The sequence below is a fragment of the Notolepis coatsorum genome (genome assembly GCF_963971535.1).
Source record: "Notolepis coatsorum genome assembly, chromosome: 14".
In the NCBI taxonomy this organism is placed as follows: Eukaryota; Metazoa; Chordata; class Actinopteri; order Aulopiformes; family Paralepididae; genus Notolepis; species Notolepis coatsorum.
Genome location: NC_140178.1, coordinates 10,698,675 through 10,719,727, shown reverse-complemented (window position 1 = coordinate 10,719,727; position 21,053 = coordinate 10,698,675). Strand labels below are relative to the sequence as shown.

At 43.5% G+C, this 21,053-nt stretch overlaps 2 protein-coding genes across 2 annotated transcripts in view; both read left to right on the top strand.

Annotated features, from left to right (window-relative positions):
- The window catches only part of LOC311240399 (uncharacterized protein), a gene marked incomplete at both ends in the record, with an annotated part of 536,458 nt that overhangs the window by 7,721 nt on the left and 507,684 nt on the right, over nt 1-21,053 (top strand). Inside the window, one exon of the mRNA XM_084328985.1 lies at nt 6,953-7,218. Within this exon, the coding sequence (XP_084185111.1) occupies nt 6,953-7,218 (266 nt within the window). The remainder of the gene's footprint in view (nt 1-6,952; nt 7,219-21,053) is intronic.
- On the top strand, nt 20,116-20,754 carry LOC311239834 (histone H1-like; the record flags this gene model as incomplete). The annotated part of the gene is made up of 1 exon (XM_084328283.1): nt 20,116-20,754. One exon carries the CDS (start codon nt 20,116-20,118, stop codon nt 20,752-20,754), a length of 639 nt encoding a protein of 212 aa, XP_084184409.1.

Genomic DNA, 21,053 nt, shown 5'->3' with positions numbered 1-21,053 from the left:
TTTGTTTTCTTGAAGAGAAGATTCGATCCACTGCTGCAAAACTCCAGCTTATTAGTTGATCCATTGATTGACTGAGTGGGAAGTCAGGACATAGCTTTTCTTATAACACTAAGTATACATTATACTATATATTTATATTTATATAAATATAAATAAATGCATATACAACACATTCTCAAGATAGATCACTCTGATTAGAAAAGAAAACCCACAACTAAAGTGTACATAATAAAATGTGTACATTTTAATATATACAATAAATATACATGGATTTACAGTTACACAAATGGATGTACGATATAAACTGGAATGGCGAACAATATCATGTGTTGTTGTGATACATCTATGGTAATTTAACATTATATTCTTCTAGTACCTCCATTATGGATTAATAGCCTGGTCTGTTGACATTTGCAATATCAGCAACTGTTGATGAAGATTAAGTACTTTAACATTGTAAACCAGCAATCTGAGGGACACAGAGCAGCATAACTGGACCACTTTAACAACCTTCAGGTCAATCGAGGGTTGAATGCACTGAAATACAAGAACACCCTATAGAATATGTACTGTAGTTTTACTTTTGAAACTTAATACAGTACTGTAGTTGTAATGGTACATAATTCACCCACAGACCTATTGTTAGGAACATTCTAGAAAATTAGTGCCGCCCGAACAATATGGAACATGTGTGATGATGTCATGGCAGTACATTCTAGAACCTTAGGTCGCTTTCACACAGGGGCTGTTTGGTCTGGACTTTCGGACCAGAATTCGATAGTCCGGTTTTTCGGGTCTGTGTGAATGCGCGTCGAACTCGGTCCGCGGACCAAGCAGGCGAACTCTAGTCCGCCTGAAAACGTAGGTCTCGGTTTCGGCTTCATCGAACCAAACGTGAACCAAATATAGGAAGTGATTATTATTACCACTGCTCGCAGCACTCACTGCAAAACAAGCACACTGCATCTAATCTCTCTATCTATCTCTCTATCTATCTCTCTATCTATCTCTCTATCTATCTATCTATCTATCTATCTATCTATCTATCTATCTATCTATCTATATATCTATCTATCTATCTATCTATCTATCTATCTATCTATCTATCTATCTATCTATCTATCTATCTATCTATCTATCTATCTATCTATCTATCTATCTATCTATCTATCTATCTATCTATCTATCTATCTATCTATCTATCTATCTATCTATCTATCTATCTATCTATCTATCTATCTATCTATCTATCTATCTATCTATCTATCTATCTCTCTCTCTCTCTCTCTCTCTCTCTCTCTCTCTCTCTCTCTCTCTCTCTCTCTCTCTCTCTCTCTCTCTCTCTCTCTCTCTCTCTCTCTCTCTCTATCTATCTATCTATCTATCTATCTATCTATCTATCTATCTATCTATCTATCTATCTATCTATCTATCTATCTATCTATCTATCTATCTATCTATCTATCTATCTATCTATCTATCTATCTATCTATCTATCTATCTATCTATCTATCTATCTATCTATCTATCTATCTATCTATCTATCTATCTATCTATCTATCTATCTATCTATCTATCTATCTATCTATCTATCTATCTATCTATCTATCTATCTATATATCTGTGCATCTTGGGAAGAAGGAAGAAAAAACGCGGTTTATTATTATTACAGAGGCGCGCAGCTTATTATATTATTAATAAAACAGCTACTTGTGGGCACTCATAAAAACACCGTGGTCTACAAGTTGTTTAGCGAGAGGATGGTGGTAATTTGCTTCAATAGAACAATGGATCAATGCCATGTCAAAACTCGGCTCCGCTGATCTGGAGGCTGCGTGTTGCTTGATCTGCGGGGCTCCGCAGTCCACACACAGACACACACACACGCGCGCGCGCACACACGGGATCGCAGCCACACACACATTTCCACTGTCCAATAGACAAGCACCCTTTTCGACCGCGTGACATTGTTCAGAAGGTCTCGGTCCGCCTGACAGATATCTGTGTGAACGCAGGCGAACCAAATTAAGAATGCAACAATGTTGCAACTTCACCCCCAGAACCGCACCGAGTCCACCAAAACTATATGTGAAAGCGACCTAATTTAGTCCTGCCCGATCATTCTGGAACGTTGGTGATGATGTCATAGTAGAACCTTCTAGAACCTCTAACATTCCTATTTAAGCATTCTGTTTAGCTATCTAGTAATGTCCACCTTCCATTGGGGGAGAGCCTGGTGCCCACAGGCCGGCACTCCTCATCTGGAGTAAGAGGGGAGGAGAGAGGGGTGATGGATAAGGGGAGAGGGATGAGGGGGAGGCGAATGAGGAGAGAGGTGAATGAGGAGAGAGGAATATTATTCAGTTAATGACATGATTGTAAAGCACACCTTTACATGATCTCCAGCACACCTCATTCTGTGAAAAAAAACACAAAAGCTGAGTATTAGCTAAGCATAGACAGATAATAATAATAGTTCATTTATGGAGCATCTTTCATACATAAAATGCAGCTCAAAGTGGATTTTATTGACAACAAACATAACAACTTTGACAGATCAACATTTGTGTTTGCCTTGTCAGGGATAAAACGAAAAGTCCAGGACTTATTTACTGTTTACATCATTGTCCCTGTTGTTACTGGTTTCAAGTGGCACTATGGCATCTGAAGTGCATCGAGCATTCTTAGTGCATGTAGTAGTATTCATGTTATTAGTATTATGTTGTCTGTTAGCCAGTTCTTTATACTATCAATGGTGGTCACTACATTACATCTATAACTGTCCTTGTTGGTCATCATTTCCACTGTTATGCACCTGGCTTGCGGTAACGTTGCTGACGTTATGATGCAGAAAGCTATACAGAAGGCTCACGTTATGATGCAGAAATATCTGCGGTATCGTTACATGTTGGCAGCTAATGTTAGCTAGCTGCTAACGTTAGCTAACTGGGCTGGATATACAAGAGCTAGTTCGCAGTCAAAGTCAAACGTTAGCAAACTAATAGTTTGGTCTACATTTCTAATACATGCCATCAAATATTATATCTTTATGAATTGACCTTACCTTTGAGCAAACATAATTGTCCTTGGTAATGGTCTTCACATTCACTTGTGTATGTGGTCGACGACACAACATAATCCATCGCTTGCATTTCTCTAGTTTTCATTTGGGCTTCGGGAAAGGTATGAAATATACTCCTCCATCCAGTCTTTCAGGGTACCTGGTGTCCGAATTACAGTTACCCCACGCACAGCGTTTCACCATCGGATATTAGGTCGATACCAACATATAAACTGAACTCTTACACAGTGGTTTTGATCACAGCCGTCTGGTTTGATGCAGCCCACAAATGGCTTTTCTGGTGTTGACAGAGTTTTCTGCAGCGAAGTTTTTGCTGTGATATGATTGGACAAATTCTATTTTGGGGCGTGGTTTAGCGACAGGTCTATTGCGTGTGTTTGTCCCTAATCTTTAGTATTGGCATTAATAAATCAGATGTCATGCTAATATGTCATGTTCTACGATACCCATTTCAGCGTGCGTGTGTGCAAGGCTTGCTCTCGCATTATTATTATTTCTACGAGGCTCGCTCTCGCATTATTAACGCTGCTCATTATTATTACACTCATACCGGCGTGGGGACAAAACTAGCGTAGGCAGGGGCGGTCAGTGGCCTATCAGAGCAACGCGGAAGGACAACTTGCTTGTGGAAAGTATAGACGGCATCCGACCACACGCTTGGATTCTTACAACCTTTACCGGCACGGTGGTCTTCTTACGACAGGGCTGTGAAATACCGTCAAGTGTTGTGGTAACGACAGTTGGGTTGGTGTGTTGTTGTGCACTGGTTGAGCATGCAATAAAAACGTCTAACGTTATGTCGTAGTCTGGTACGTTTTTGGATACATAATAAGCCTCTAATAAGACTCTGGGTAACATAATAAGTCTCTAAATAACTAATAAGTCTCTGGGTAATAGTACTGTATATTTGCATATCGTATATGTCACAAATGTAACAGCAATATATACCTGTATGTCATGTATGTCCCTATGTCATAAAGTCATGTATGTTGTAAAAAAAAAACTCAGCCCGGAACTAGGCAAAATCTGCACCTGGCTCGCTGACAAACAAACTATCATTACACCTGGGTAAAACAGTCCATTCTCTTCTGTTCAAATAACAAACTCAGCAAGGCCGATGGCTTCTCAGTTACAGTGGGTGACAATATTGTCACAAGGAAAGATGAAATTACATACCTAGGTTCCATCCTAGAGGCAAATCTCTCCTGTGACAAAATGGCATCCAATGTAATAAAAAAAAAAGTCAACCAATGAACTAGATTATTGTACCGGATCTGCTCTCTGGTAAACAAGAATACCCTGAAGACTCTGGCAGGAGCACTCATTCAAGGGTACTACGACTATGCTTGCACCTCATGGTACCAAAGCACCTCAAAGGCGCTAAAAACAAAATTACAAACATCACAAAACAAACTGGTCAGACTACTCCTTGACCTTACTCCTAGAACCCACCTCACCCCTGCCCACTTTGACAACCTAGGATGGCTTAGAGTAGACGACAGAGTACAGCAACCTGCAATGGGCCTGGTCTACAAGATACACTACACGACTAAGGTACCCATGTACATGTCAAAATACTTCTCAAAGGTCAGTGAATACCACGACCACAACACCAGAGGGAGCTCCACAAATAATGTTAAACCCAGATTCGGCTGCTCAAACAAGGGACTAAACGCGTGTAGCTTATTCCCAGCGGAAGAGTGCGTCGTGTTTCTCTGATTGGCCATGACGCCCATGTGACTGCGGCAGCGCGAGAGAGCGCCAGTGCGGAAATAGGCTGCATCCTCCACGTCAAGAAAGACAGACAGGCATTCTCTGTGACAAACCCTAACCTTAACCAACTCCGAAATAATGCCTAACCTTAACCCTCCCTAACCTTAACTTAACCCTAACCTTAACCAACTCTGATATAATGCCTAACCTTAACTTAACCCTAACCAACTCCGAAAGAATGCCTAAACTTAACCAGCGGAAGAATGCACGTTTATAATGCACGTTTATAGCGAGAGATGAAAAAATGTTTGAAGTGATTCGAACTTGTGACCAACCGCACCGCAGGCTCCACAGCACGGCGGCATACCAGTTGAGCTAAGCGGCGAATGAAAAACATCAGGGATTACGGCTACATAATGCCGCAAGCTCTGCCGCTCCGCTCCGCGGCTGCCGCTCTGCCGCGGGGCGTGTCGCAGCCAATCAGGGAAAACGCGGAAGCACTCTGCAGCACTATTCCGCTGGGAATAAAGAATAGGCGGACTAAACACGTTTCGCAATTATGCCACATCAATGTGGAACGCCCTACCCACAGCTGTAAAGGAATGTGAATCACTCGCTCCAGCCACTCTCTGCCATATGTTCTGGTCATGCCCATCACTATCCCGATTCTGGCCTTCTGTTTTTGAAACCTTGTCCTTCATGTGTGACAGGGAGATCAGCCCTAACCACTTGGTTGCAGTCTTTGGAGTGCTCCCTGGCGAAATTAGGGTATCTGTCGCTCAATCAGATGCTGTGGCCTTCTCCTCTTTGTTGGCTAGACGCCTTATTTTGCTTAACTGGAAGTCAGCCATTCCTCCATCACATCGACAATGGGTGTTGCCCTGGCCCCCCACAGCCAATTAGTGTTTTAACTTTACTACTTTACATCAGATAAGAGTAAATTGTTCATTAATTGTCATCTAACCAGAGTACTTGATGTAACAGTAAAGTGCAATAGGAATGTACATGTGATTTAACTGTATATAAATGAGTACTACTGAGTAATAATGTTGATCAAATCTATGTACAGTGTTACAGGTATAAAGACACCGGTATTAAGTCATACTGGCCAGTGGCATTACTTAAGAGTATAAGGGATATAGTACATATATATTATGCAGCATTATTGCACGTGCTATCATACAGAGTTATATGTAGAATATAGTTTGATCATGTAGGTAGTGATTACAGTGTAAGGCAGTAGTATAGGCAAGAGTTCAGAGTTTGAACAGTAATGGATAACATATCATAGACTCTAGGCAATCAGGTATAGTACTTTAACTTTCACTATTCATTTAACTGACTAGAAGTTAGCCCACTTTCTGACAAGATAAGATATTCCTTTATTAATCCCCTTGGGAAAATTCAGGGAGCATGGGGGAGGGGAGGTACAGGTATAGTAGAAGACATGGTACAGTGGAGAACTAAATATTTAATAAACAGGCAGTGTAAGCTATATAATTAAGTCTGGACATGCACATATGGGCAACAAGGTGCAAGATTAGGGTATGTAGCCCCCTGTTATATTTGCCCTACAATAAATATAGTTACAAATTACAATATATAATCTAATATAATATATTCGCCATTGTTATTGCCTCAAACTACAGCTATGGGATTCTAACAGAACTACAATACAGCAATAGAGTTATGGACTAAATCAGTCATTCAAAATAATGCAGTGATGCTTCCCGTTAAAACCTGCTTTTCTAGATAGTAGATCGATATTGAAACTAGCTGTCGTTTTTGTAGAAACAAGGAAGTAACTTTAAAGGGGAACTTCACCAAAAAAACAATGCTGATTTTGCATTCTCACATTTCCAAAAACCCTAAAGTTTCTCAGACATTACTCTAGTTTGACAGTTATTGAGAGTAGATACGTTTGAATATGGCCACCAGTGATGTCATCAGGAACATGTAATGCTAAAGTTACAATAAAATGTAGAACTTCATATTGAGGCAGAACTGTAGCAGTGGTAATGTGAGGTCAATTATTGACATGGCAATTTAAAACCTGGAGAAAATTAACTAATATCTTGTAGAAACGATAGAATAGGAACAGCCCTCTCATGAAAGAGTGTGTGGCTCTTAAAAGAGCCTTTAGGTTTCGATATGAAGGGTTCAACAGGAGTTTACTTGGAGCTGGTGTACTTGGTCACAGCCTTGGTTCCCTCGGACACTGCGTGCTTGGCGAGCTCACCGGGGAGCAGCAGGCGGACGGCGGTCTGGATCTCCCTGGAAGTGATGGTCCTACGCTTGTTGTAGAGAGCCAGTTTAGAGGCTTCTCCGGCGATGCGCTCAAAGATGTCGTTAACGAAGGAGTTCATGATCCCCATGGCCTTGGAGGAAACGCCGGTGTCAGGATGGACCTGCTTCAGCACCTTGTAAATATAAATGGCATAACTCTCCTTCCTGGACTTTCTGCAATAGTATCCAGCTGCAGACCTTCAGACCAGCGCTTACAAGCCCCGCACATACAAGCACCGCACATAGCAACCCCTCGCTTCCATTGGCTGATTTTGGTGACGTGATTTTGGGTCACGTTGCACGTTGCACTGCGGGATTGATTGATTGATTGATTGAAAACTTTATGGTGACGTGATTTTGGGTCACGTTGCACGTTGCACTGCGGGATTGATTGATTGATTGATTGAAAACTTTATTAACAGATTGCCGTATGATTTGGGTCACGTTGCACTGCGGGATTGATTCATTGATTGATTCATTGATTCATTGATTGATTGATTGATTGATTGATTGAAAACTTTATTAACAGATTGATTGATTGATTGAAAACTTTATTAACAGATTGCCGAATGGGTACACGTGACCACAGGCCCTGATTGATTGATTGAAAACTTTATTAACAGATTGTAGAATGGGTACACGTGACCTGACCGATTGATTGATTGATTGATTGATTGATTGATTGAAAACTTTATTAACAGATTGCAGAATGGGTACAGTGACCGATTGATTGATTGATTGATTGATTGATTGATTGATTTATTGATTGATTGATTGATTGATTGAAAACTTTATTAACAGATTGCAGAATGCAGTACAGCTCAATACACACAATTGTTAAGGGGATGCAGACCATGCAGTACTGTTACATTTGTGACATACAGTAAATATATACAAGGGGGAGGGAACTGTACATTTATGATGAATTGAAAATGGGGGACCCTGATGTAAACAAGACGGAAGTCTTTCTCTGGTCTGCATCCCCTTAACAATTGTGTGTATTGAGCTGTACTGCAGATATATTTCAATTGCCTTACTTATTTACATAAGTATTATAGGCCTACAGCAGTATTGTACAGACAGTCTGTGTGAAGTCTGTGTGGTTATCCAGCTGCACAAAGGCAGAGCAAGAGGCTCTACAGAGGGTGGTGAAGGCGGCAGGCAGGATTGTCGGGACTCCTCTATCAAACATCACCTCCGTCTTCACCTCCCGCTGCCTCCACCGCTCCAAGTGTATCATCAAGGACCAGTCTCACCCAGCACATCACCTCTTTCAGCTCCTTCCCTCAGGGAGGAGATACCGGTCCATACATGCCAAGAGTTAAAGATTTAAGAACAGCTTTTTCCCCCAAGCAGTCAGACTGTTAAACGCTCATTGACTGTCCCCTCACGTGCACCATGCACTTACCTGGACTTGATAATCACTGTTACCACTCATCATGCACTTTATTTAAAATATTCTGTTATGTACAGTGTTATATGTGTTTCATGTATGTATATATTGTACTACGGTCTGTGGGAGCTCCCCTGAAATTTCACTCACGGTCATATAAGAGTTTTAATGTAGAAGGTTTTATTAATGAAATGTTGGGTATAAACTGGGAGGAGGTATGTTGTGAGGATGACCCAGAGGTTGCACTGGACTTATTTATGTCAGAAACAAATCAGCCCCATGGATAGATAGTAGCTTTTAATGAATTTTAATGAATGAGAGAGACATACTGTAGCCAAAAAAGCATCAGTGTGTTCCAGTTCTGCAGATGACAGACAAAAGTACCGTTCCTTACGTAATCAAGTCACAAAGTTAAATAAGGTGAGAAAAAGGGAATATTTTAAACCATGGTTATATGATGTGAGAAATGATGGTAAAAATCTATGGAATGTTTTAAATCAAATTATGGGTAGAAAATCCAATGTCTGTACACCTTTTGTTGAGTCATATGGAATTGTCCTAACCAAACCATGTGATATTGCCAACCATTTTAATGATTTTTATGCAAGTAAGATATCTCAGCTCAGGCAGGGAATGCACATCTCAAACAATACAAAATCAAATGACATAATTAAGAATATCATAATGAAAGATAAAGGGTGTACATTTGATTTTCAACAGGTTGAGGTTAGTGATATTGAAAGGTTACTCCAGGCTCTACCTGACAGCAAGTTAGCTGGCACAGACAACTTGGATAGTAAATTATTGAGAATTACTGCTACGATCATAGCAAGTCCAGTGTCATATTATTAATAGATGTATACAAGTGGGACTATGTCCAAAGAGATGGAAGGAGGCTAAGGTTACTCCTTTACCCAAAGACTCCAAATCAGTTTTTAATGAGGGCAACTCCAGACCTAATATAGAAAAGATAGAAAGGCTGACAAAGAGAAGAAGAGTGCAGCAGAAGCTGGTATTATGGTAACTACGTCTACGAACATTGTACATATGTCTAAACTGAACACTGTGACCTCTTTTTTACTTCTAATTTTTACTATGTTTTTATTTCATACTTATCTTGTCATGCACAGTCTCTGGAGCGCAACAGTAAGAAGCATTTTGTACAAACGTATTCTGTACTTCTGTATGACAACTATTAAAGAAACTTGAAACTTGAACTTGAAGCTGGAGAAAGAAAAAGATGGAAATATTTGAGCATTCTCAGTTTTTTAGAGCCACACTTGCAAGACAGGGAGACCAGCAGCTATTTCAGGGAGATGGAGAGCCAGCAGACTGTGGACTCCTTGCTTGCCTCCATCATATATGTCAGAGGTAATAATTGACTTTAGGGCCTGATCACTTCAGTGCAAGCAGGGAGTAGGAGATGAAGGTTGTTGTGGAATATTCCAATGAGCCAAACAGTGAAGCTGTAGGAATTCAGATCGAGTCAATTTGTATAAAAATATAGAACAGTTTATTTCTGTTTCCATGCCCACAGAAAAGTGCTCAGTTCATCATCAGAGACCAGAATGTCATATCTCCTTCCTCAACCTTGGCTGTTGTTTATAAGAAGGCCGTCAGACTGTAACCTAGTGTCTTTGCCTAGTATACTAGTTGATCATATATTAACTAGTCAAAAGCTGTACAGAGATTTAACACAGATGGACATAGATAACATTTCCAGTCACAAGGTTTTTATTGTTAAACATTCACAGAATGTGTGTGAGATACCACTGATGTAATCAGGTTTGTTTACATAAATGGCAAACTATATATATATATATAGCTTTGGCATTTTGTGGAAAACTGGAAAAAGTGGAAACTTAATTTAATTATTCTAGTTTTATCTCCAAAACTGAAATATTCTGTCGTCTGTCACCCAGACGACCCAAGGTTTGAGCAGTGAGGAGGAGGGCCCTGGTCCATCCACAACACTGCCCCGCTCTGCACCACCAGCGGAGATAGCTGCTCCACCACCTGCTGCACAGAGGGAGGTCCCTGGCACCTCCATCGTCCGTCGGGGACATAACAGCTCTGCACCACCAGCGGAGATAGCTGCTCCACCACCTGCTCCACAGAGGGAGGTCCCTGGCACCTCCATCGTCCGTCGGGGACATAACAGCTCTGCACCACCAGCGGAGATAGCTGCTCCACCACCTGCTGCACACGGGGACATAACCGCAGGGCAGGGCTCCTCCTCCACCACCACCACCCGCCTGACTACCTACCAGCAGGAAACAGCAATGAACATTTTTTATTGAGCCTGCTGCCAGCTTTGGACACACTTGATGGTGAAAATAATTCACTTTTAGTAGAAAAAGGGGGTAACCACTGCGCTCAGACAGGTGCGTAGTCCAACATTAATTAAGTTGCAAAAAAGGAGGTAGGGACCGCACTCAGAATATCGTTGTTTTTATTTTCAAGTTGTTATAGCGCACAAAACGTTTTCAGCCATCCGGCCTTCATCAGTGTGCACAGCAGTGCGCTATAACAACTTGAAAATAAAAACAACGATATTCTGAGTGCGGTCCCTACCTCCTTTTTTGAAAATAATTCACTTGTCAGAATGAAAATCCAGCAGGTTTTGCATGAGGCTCAGTTTCCAGTTGAGTTGTAGGTTCTTTGTTTTATTGTAATCAGTTCAATTGTTTTTAGGTTTACTTGTTTTTAATGATTTAATTTAATTGTAATCAGTTTAATTTACCTGTGCCTTTGATGATCTGTAAATAAAATAAATATGCACTGTTCTAATAATCAATTCAATGTCTAAATGTATCTGTGCCCATAATTGTAATATGTATATATGCATTGGTCAAAGTTTAATCTTGATTTGCATCGTAATAGCCAAAACATTATGCTAGTTATGAATAACATTTATACAAAATTGTTGGTAATAAATAGTTATTGTACAAGGACAATCTTGGTTGAGCATGGGAACAACTCTCTCAACACAAAGTAGGTGGCTCTGAAAAGAGCCTTTGGGTGGCTCTGAAAAGAGCCTTTGGGTGAATACGGGAGGTAGGAGTAGGAGGTCCTCAGATGATCCCATTCTGCCATGGCACCTATCCTGCAGCTGAGCAGCTGAGAAGTACCCAGTGAAGGTTTCCCTGACAGTAATGGCCTCTCTGGTGGCGTTGTTGCTTCCCATCCTTCTGAGGGCCTGGGCACCAAGGAGTGGCTCTGCTGGCACCACAGGCACTGGCACAGATCCATCGTCCCACCTGATTGATTGATTGATTGATTGAAAACATTATTAATTGCAGAATGGGTACAATACAGTACAGCTCAATACACAATTGTTAAGGGGATGCAGACCAGAGAAAGACTTTCGTCTTGTTTACAAATCTGCATATGGCTCGCTGATAACAAACTATCATTACACATGGGCAAAACAGAGTCCATTCTCTTCGGTTCAAATAACAAACTCAGCAAGACCGACGGCTTCTCAGTTACAGTGGGTGACAATATTGTCACAAGGAAAGACGAAATTACCTACCTGGGTTCCATCCTAGAGGCAAATCTTTCCTGTGACAAAATGGCATCCAATGTAATAAAAAAAGTCAACCAACGAACTAGATTGGGATCTCCTCTCTGGTAAACAAGAATACCCTGAAGACTCTGGCAGGAGCACTCATTCAAGGGTACTATGACTATGCGTGCACCTCATGGTACCAAAGCACCTCAAAGGCGCTTAAAACAAAATTACAAACATCACAAAACAAACTGGTCAGACTACTTCTTGACCTGAACCCCAGAACCCACCTCACCCCTGCCCACTTTGACAACCTAGGATGGCTTAGAGTAGACGACAGAGTACAGCAACTTGCAATGGGCCTGGTCTACAAGATACACTATACGACCGGGGTGCCCATGTACATGTCAAAATACTTCCCAAAGGTCAGTGAATACCACAACCACTACACCAGAGGAAGCTCAACAAATCATGTTAAACCCAGATTCGGCTCAAACAAGGGACTAAACACGTTTCGCAATTATGCCACAACAATGTGGAACGCCCTACCCAAAAGCCACCCATTGATACTATGGCGCGACCCCGGTCAGTCGCCTTTGGTTTAGCTCCGCGACGATTGTGCACATTTTTAGCTATTATGTTTGTTTTTTCGACTTTTTTTATTAAATCATCACTGGCGGGTATGTCATACGACCGCCAGACACTTATGGACCTAAACTCCGGACTCAAATTGGAGTTGGGAGACACTTTATGCCCAGAAGGGCTAACAGAAATCAAGCGGGAGAACGGCAACAAAGGAAACGGCAGAAAGAAACATAGAGGTAGACGAGGCGGTATCAGACTTAGATTAAAAAGATCTGCTTACCGTCCAGCAATTCCATCCATCTTTCTGGCGAATGCACGTTCGTTGGAGGGAAGGATGGACGACTTGAGAGCGAGGGTCCGATTCCAACGGGAGATGAGAGACGTTAATATCATGTGTTTCACTGAGACATGGCTCAAGCCAGCGACGCCGGACAACAGCGTCTCTCCATCGGACAATTTCACCGTCCTGAGAGCAGATCGCACGGCATCCTCTGGGAAGAGCGTCGGAGGTGGGGTCTGCATCCTCACGAACAATCTCTGGGTTAATCCCAAGGAAGTACATGTCCTCTCAAGTTCATGCTCCCCAGATATGGAACATCTCCAGATCCTGTGTCGCCCGTATCACCTACCCCGTGAGTTTACCGCGGTCATTTTATCCGTCGTGTATATTCATCCACAGGCAAATACCGGCAAAGCGCTGGGGGAATTACACGACCACATCAACAAACAGCAGATCAAGCACCCGGAAGCCGCGACGATAGTGACTGGTGATTTCAACCAGGCAAACCTGAAAAAAGTGATGCCGACTTTTTTTCAGCACATCACCTGCTCCACAAGAGGGGGGAACACACTCGACCACTGCTACACCCCGTTCAGAGCTGCCTACAAGGCTGTAGCGGCTCCGCCACTGATGGGCTCTGTAAGCGCGAGCGATCACGACTCCATCTTTTTAATCCCAGCATACAAACAGAGATCACGCGAAGTCGTCGTGTCACGTGAGACAAAAAAGTGGTCTGACGAATCAGAGGCCGAGCTCCGTGACGCGTTCAAGGATACAGACTGGGACATGTTTGAAGGAAGCGCCAGTGACGTCAGCGAGTATGCTGATACCGTTGTAAGCTACATAACTACAGTGGCAGATGGCATTGTCCTCACAAAGACGGCGCGGGTTTTCCCAAACCAGAAACCTTGGGTGGACAGCACTATAAGAACAGCCCTAAACTCACGCACCACGGCTTATAACCTGGGCAGAGAGTCAGGAAATATGGAAGAATACAAGGCTTCAGTCTACACTCTGCGCAAGGCTGTTAAACTTGCTAAGAGGACATATGCTGAGAAACTGGAGACACAAATGGCACAAAACGACACAAGAGGCTTGTGGAGGGGACTGAAGACAATAACTGACTACAAAGTCAGCGCCCCCGCAATGGGGAGCGACGACGCCTCTCTAGCGGACAAACTCAACTCCTTCTACGCTCGGTTCGGTGTAGACAGTGTCGCCGCTAGCCCTCTGGCTAGTGACGTCACTGGCGCACCGGCTGTTGTGGAGGGGGGGGGGCAACCGCGGGGGGGCGGGGGCGCTCTCTCGTTGTCGGAACACAGTGTGAGAAGAGCATTTATGCAGGTGAACACCAGGAAGGCTGCAGGCCCAGATGGTATAACAGGACGCATACTTAAGTCCTGTGCAAACCAGCTTGCCCCGGTGTTCACCGCCATATTTAATCAATCCCTGGCGGAGTCAGTAGTCCCTGCCTGCTTCAAGATGTCTACCATCATCCCTGTACCGAAGAAACCCTCCCCAACATGTCCAAATGATTACAGACCGGTGGCACTCACCTCTGTGGTCATGAAATGTTTCGAGAGGCTGGTCAAAGACCACATTTGTGCCTCTCTCCCCAGTGATATGGACCCTATGCAATTTGCATACAGGACAAACAGGTCCACTGATGACGCGGTCTCCCAGGTACTGCACAGCACTCTCTCCCACCTTGACCGTCAGAAGGGGGGCTATGTGAGACTGTTGTTCATTGACTACAGCTCAGCGTTCAACACCATAGTCCCCACCAGACTGGTGGACAAGCTGATCGAGCTAGGCCTGAGCTCCGCCCTGAGCGCCTGGGTACTGGACTTTCTGAGTGAAAGACCCCAGGCGGTCAGGGTGGGGGGTCAGACCTCCAACACCATCACCCTGAGCATCGGGTCCCCCCAGGGCTGTGTTCTAAGCCCCCTGCTGTACTCACTCTACACACACGACTGTGTGGCCAAGTTCAGCTCCAACTCCATTGTGAAGTTCGCCGACGACACGGTGGTGGTGGGGCTGATCTCGGACAACGACGAGAAGGCCTACCGGGAGGAGGTTGAGGTACTGGAACGTTGGTGCCAGGACAACAGCCTGCTCCTGAACATTGGTAAAACCAAGGAGCTGATCGTGGATTATAGGAGAGGACAGCGGGAGACACACACACCACTGAGGATTAACGGGGCTACCGTGGACAGGGTGAGCAGCTTCAAGTACCTGGGGGTCCACATCTCAGAGGACCTGACATGGTCAACACACATAGGCACAGTAGTAAAGAAAGCGAAGCAGCGCCTCTACCACCTGAGACAGTTAAGGAAGTTCAGAGTATCGGGGAAGATACTCCAGTCCTTCTACTCAGGAGCTGTAGAGAGCATCTTGACCGGAAACATCACTGCCTGGTATGGGAACAGCACGGCACAGGACAAGAAGGCCCTACAGAGTGTGGTGCGCTCAGCCGAGCGTACCACGGGTATTGCGCTACCTCCCCTGCAGGCTCTATACAACAAGAGGTGCAAATCCAGAGCCTGCAGGATAATGAAAGACCCCCACCACCCCAATAACAGCCTGTTCCAGCTGCTGAGGTCAGGCAGACGCCTGCGAATTCTAGAGACTAAGACGGAGAGGCTTAGGCTAAGCTTCTTCCCCCAGGCCATCAGAGCCTTGAACAATGAACATTGAGAGACACAGAAACTGAAATATCCACACACAAGTACATACACGACACGCACGCTGAGCACGCTCACACACTAGCAGCCACTTTAACACTCATGCCGCACACACGCACACTTATGGCCAGAGGAAAGGCCACTTAAAGTAGTATAACATCAGGAACAGTGTATTGCACTACTAAAGCTAACTAGCATGTCCTATATGCTCTGTAAATACTAATGTACAGATACCGAGATGGCACACCATGTACCTGTTTATTGCACTGTTTATTGGATTCTATTAATATGTTGTACCACTGTATTTTATTGGATTCTATTATATGTTGTACCACTGTATTGCACATCGTCGCGGGCAAGACCAGCCGCATTTCATTGTATACCTGTATGCCGTGACAATTAAAACTCTTGAATCTTGAATCTTGAAAGCTGTAAAGGAAAGTGAATCCCTGCCCACATTCAAAACCGTTCTTAAAGAGCACCTACGGGAGGCTGCAATTCAAAACTGGCCACCGTAAATGCCCAAAACCCCCACCACCTCCTAATAGACAGTCTCCTCCCCACCGCATGTATATATTCCCTCCCCGCCGTATGTATATTTCCCTCCCACCCCCTCCTAATGTACAGTCCCCTCCCCATCATATGTATATACTCTGTCAGGATCTAGGGGTAACAGTACTGTATACTTGAATACCGCTTATGTCACAAATGTATCAGTACTAAATACCTATATGTCCCTATGCCATAAATGTCATGTATGTTGTGTATGTCATAAATGTCTATATGAATTGAAAATGGGGGGGACCCTGATGGAAACAGGACAAACGTCTTTCTCAGGTCTGCATCCCCTTAACAATTGTATGTATTGAGCCGTACTGTATTGTACCCATTCTGCAATCTGTTAAATAAAGTTTTCATTCATTCATTCATTCACATCAGGGTCCCCCATTTTCAATTCATCATATGACATACATGACATACAGATAGACAGAACTGCTACATCTATACATTTATGACATACCAGATCTACAAATACAGTACTGTTTGTGATACAAAAAGGGTCTAAAAAAGAGAGTATACATTTGAGGGGGAAGACACTGTACATTGGAGGAGGTTGGGGAAACTGTACATTGGAGGATGAATGAATGAAAACTTTATTTAACAGATTGCAGAATGGGTACAATACAGTACGGCTCAATACATACAATTGTTAAGGGGATGCAGACCTGAGAAAGACGTTTGTCTTGTTTCCATCAGGGTCCCCCATTTTCAGATGCAGACCTGAGAAAGACGTTTGTCTTGTTTCCATCAGGGTCCCCCATTTTCAATTCATATAGACATTTATGACATACACAACATACATGACATTTATGGCATAGGGACATATAGGTATTTAGTACTGATACATTTGTGACATAACGGTATTCAAATATACAGTACTGTTACCCCTAGATCCTGACAGAGTGGGGGGGCATGTGGTAAACATGTTTATCTTTTAATTTAGTTTTGAATGACCAATTGAAGCTCTGACATACCTGCGGTGCAGCAAGGGGCGAGGGCGAGGGATCCAGATGCGGACGGCCGTGTTACTATTGTCTCAAAGACAAGACAAGACAAGACAAGAGTTTTAATTGTCACGGCATACAGGTATACAATGAAATGCGGCTGGTCTTGCCCGCGACCAGTGGTGCGTTATTGAAATCATCTGGGGTGACACGCACCACGTGCACGCGCGCTCCCGGCGCGTGCGCGCGCTCCCGCGAATGCGCATTTAATGTCCCCTCGCTTGGGCACAGACTAAAGACAGTGCCTAATTGCCTCTACGAATGGAATGTAACACGTCTTCACAACAAGGTTAGGTGTGAATGTGTCTGAGAACGTATTTAACACACCTGACGACCGGAGCTATTGATATGCAAATAGCGAGTGAGGTCCCACACCGTGCTACCCAGTCCCATGAACAACGCATGCCTGCCCGCGACGATGTGCAATACAGTGGTACAACATATAATAGAATCCAATAAAATACAGTGGTACAACATATTAATAGAATCCAATAAAACAGTGCAATAAACAGGTACGTAGCGTCTTGTACTCTGTGTGGCACTGCCACTCGGGACAATAATACGGTCCGGTCGTGGAGTCACTCCACAAGTCTCCAATACAGTGCTTGCAGAACCGATGGTCGCACTTCAATGTGATCGGGTCGCGATATGAAGACTTACACAAAGGACACGCCGCCGCAGGGGTGTTGAAAGATGCGCCCATTTTGTTTATAAACTTTATTATCTGTTAGTGTTCTTCTTCACTTAGTTAATGTTTTGGTTGCACAAATCACGTGACCCACCCAAATCAGCCAATGGAAGCGAGGGGTATCTACGCGCAGGGGACCTCAGCCATTGGGTGGGACCCAAATTACGTCACCAAAATCAGCCAATGGAAGCGAGGGGTTGCTATGTGCGGTGCTTGTATGTGCGGGGCTTGTAAGCGCTGGTCTGAAGGTCTGCAGCTGGAAGCATCTCACTTTCTGCGCTTCTTGCCTCCCTTGACTGGGGTCTTGGTGACGGCTTTCTTGGAGCCCTTCTTGGGCGCTGGCTTGGCTGGCTCAGGCATGATGATCAATCGGAACTAAACAGCAACGAATGTGGAAACAGAAGCGCACTGCTGCCCTTTTATAGGTCAAATTGTGCAAATACAGCTGCGTGGCTTCTTGTATACGATTGGTTGAGAGGCTTTGTCGCACATATTCCCGCGCACAGGAAGCTATTTGCGCGCAAAGCCATAATAACGCAATTGTATTCTCTTAGCATAACTCCATAGCCACACTTGAGATTATCAGCCAAGCAATAATCCACATGAAACTGCATTTGACAATGATTTTGTGCACCTTAAATTTAGCTCTCTTCGTGACATCTGTCACTGCTTTGACTTATATATATATATATATATTTATATATATACACACCCACACATTCATATACACATCTGTCTGTACATACCTGCATAATCCTTTTTACATGTATTTGGCATAACTTTTAATCATGGAAATACCTGTATACATTTATAAGGTGACAGATGTTTTCTGATGGTGCTGAGTCGTCTCCATGAGCATGTTTCCTCTTGTTTGGGTTATTACTGATCATAAACAGATGACACAGACCGGCATGGTCTCACCATGAGCTACGTGTATCAGTACCTCACTGTGGTACAAGATAATAATACAAGTATGACTCTGACAACATAGTATGTTTCATTCCTTGAGCTATTTCTTCTGAATGTATCAAAAATTTAGCTGGCAGCCTACTGCACCACATTCTAAGATACTTTACTTCACAATGAGTTGAGCCCTAACAATAGAGGCCTGTATATCTTACCTATAGGCTAAACACAAACTGTAATGTTTGTGTTGTTCTGTTTCTTCCAGTATGGCTGCCTGTAACCGTTGGTAACCACTTTCAAAAGAAAATGCCTAATTTGTGTGCAGTGGTAGTCGGTAAACACTGCTGAAAAGCATGATATTACTGTTCCGTTGTGACTTCTTTATAACATTCAGTAATAAGACACAACACTATGTGTTGATATGATCATCAATACATATAATTTATACATAGCAACCATTCCATTGCCTTTACTACACAAACATTGCGTGCAAGGCTTCTTTTGTGGAAATGCAGAACATGTTGATATGGTGCGTTTATGTTTGGTGATATGGTGATTCATTATGAATCTACTATGTCTATTTAAACTATTGAAATATAATTAAAATAGACCAATGCAGTTATTATTTATTGTGCTAAGTGTTCAGTGCAGCAGAATTTTATCAGAAAACACAGCAGATCAGCAATGCCCAAAAAGCATGTATTGTCAACAAGCATGCAGCAGTCTAAAGTACATAGCAAACTAGTCCCCCCCCCCGAAAAGGAAAATGTAGCTACGTTTCTTGTGTGAGTTATGAAATGTTTTGCAACATTAATGAAATGTTAGTTGTAATTAATATAGGCCACGTGAAACCTTCCACTGATCTAAGGTGGTGATCATCCCTCATACGAAGTCGAGGCGACCCACGCTACAGGCCACCAGCAACAGTGTGTTTACCAACACCGGGAAAGCATCCATTTAAAACAAAACGCGTCACCCCAGATTACTAATCTTGCTCCCAGTCTCTAGTCAGGTAGCTCGGCTCGCTGGAAAACGAGATTATGTCGGATTATAATGCAATCTAAAGAATTGTGAGACATAAATAACAGAGAAAGGTATAGCTGCGCACCATGGTGAAGGCGCAAATTGGTGGTTTGAAGCGTCCACAAACACACCAGGGGTCTCCAAATGGTTTAATTCTGATGGCACATATTTCTGCTTACTGACCCATTTGGCGTTAAATTCCTGCAATATTCATAGTTGTGTATTTTAGCTCTTTTTTGACGAGGAGAAAACACAAGCGGCAGAGCAGTTTGGCAGCACAGAGGAGGACAGGGTGGGTTGAGTCTACATGGCTCGCATGTAGTGTTTAAGACCAGCCGTCTGACTGAACTTCAATATCATAATTCTACTTGTGTTAAATCTGAGACAGAACGAGAGAAGATGGCAGAAGTCGCTCCAGCTCCAGCTCCCGCCGCTCCGGCTAAGGCCGCTAAGAAGAAGGCAGCTCCCAAACCCAAGAAGGCAGGTCCCAGCGTCAGTGACCTGGTTGTCAAGGCAGTGTCTGCTTCTAAAGAGAGGAGCGGTGTGTCTCTGGCTGCCGTAAAGAAGGCTCTGGCTGCCGGCGGCTATGACGTGGACAAGAACAAGGCCCGCGTTAAGACCGATGTCAAGAGTCTGGTGACAAAGGGAACCCTGGTCCAGGTCAAGGGTACCGGAGCCTCCGGCTCTTTCAAGATCAACAAGGCTGAGGTTAAAGCCAAAAAGCCTGCAAAGAAAGCCGCTCCGAAAGCCAAGAAGCCAGCAGCCAAGAAACCTGTCGTGGCCAAAAAGCCTGCGAAGGCAGCAACTAAGAAGCCTGTTGCCGCCAAGAAGTCTCCCAAGAAAGTCAAGAAGGTAGCGGCCAAGAGTCCCAAGAAGGTAGCGGCCAAGAGTCCCAAGAAGGTAGCAGCCAAGAGTCCCAAGAAGGTAGCAGCCAAGAGCCCAAAGAAGGCGACAAAGCCTGCTTCGCCCAAGAAGGCCCCAGCTAAGAAGGCTGCCAAGCCCATAGCAGCTAAGCGCGCAGCTCCCAAGAAGAGATAAGCGTTTGAACAGAACGTTGTCTTTAATTCAACAAAAGGCTCTTTTAAGAGCCACCCACCTCTTCCATGAAAAGCAATATACTCTAGTGTGTGGAAGTGAAGGGGGCTTATCGAAGTATATAACTTAGTTAGTATTACTTTTGGGATGGTTTATTTCCACGAGTTACTTCCAGCCCGGCAACAAAGCAAACGCAACTTTATAATATTATATAAATATGGAGAATATACCACAAAAAAACGAATATAAAATATAGATCAGATATAGGTTCTCAATTTGAGAATGTTGATTGTTATTAAGTC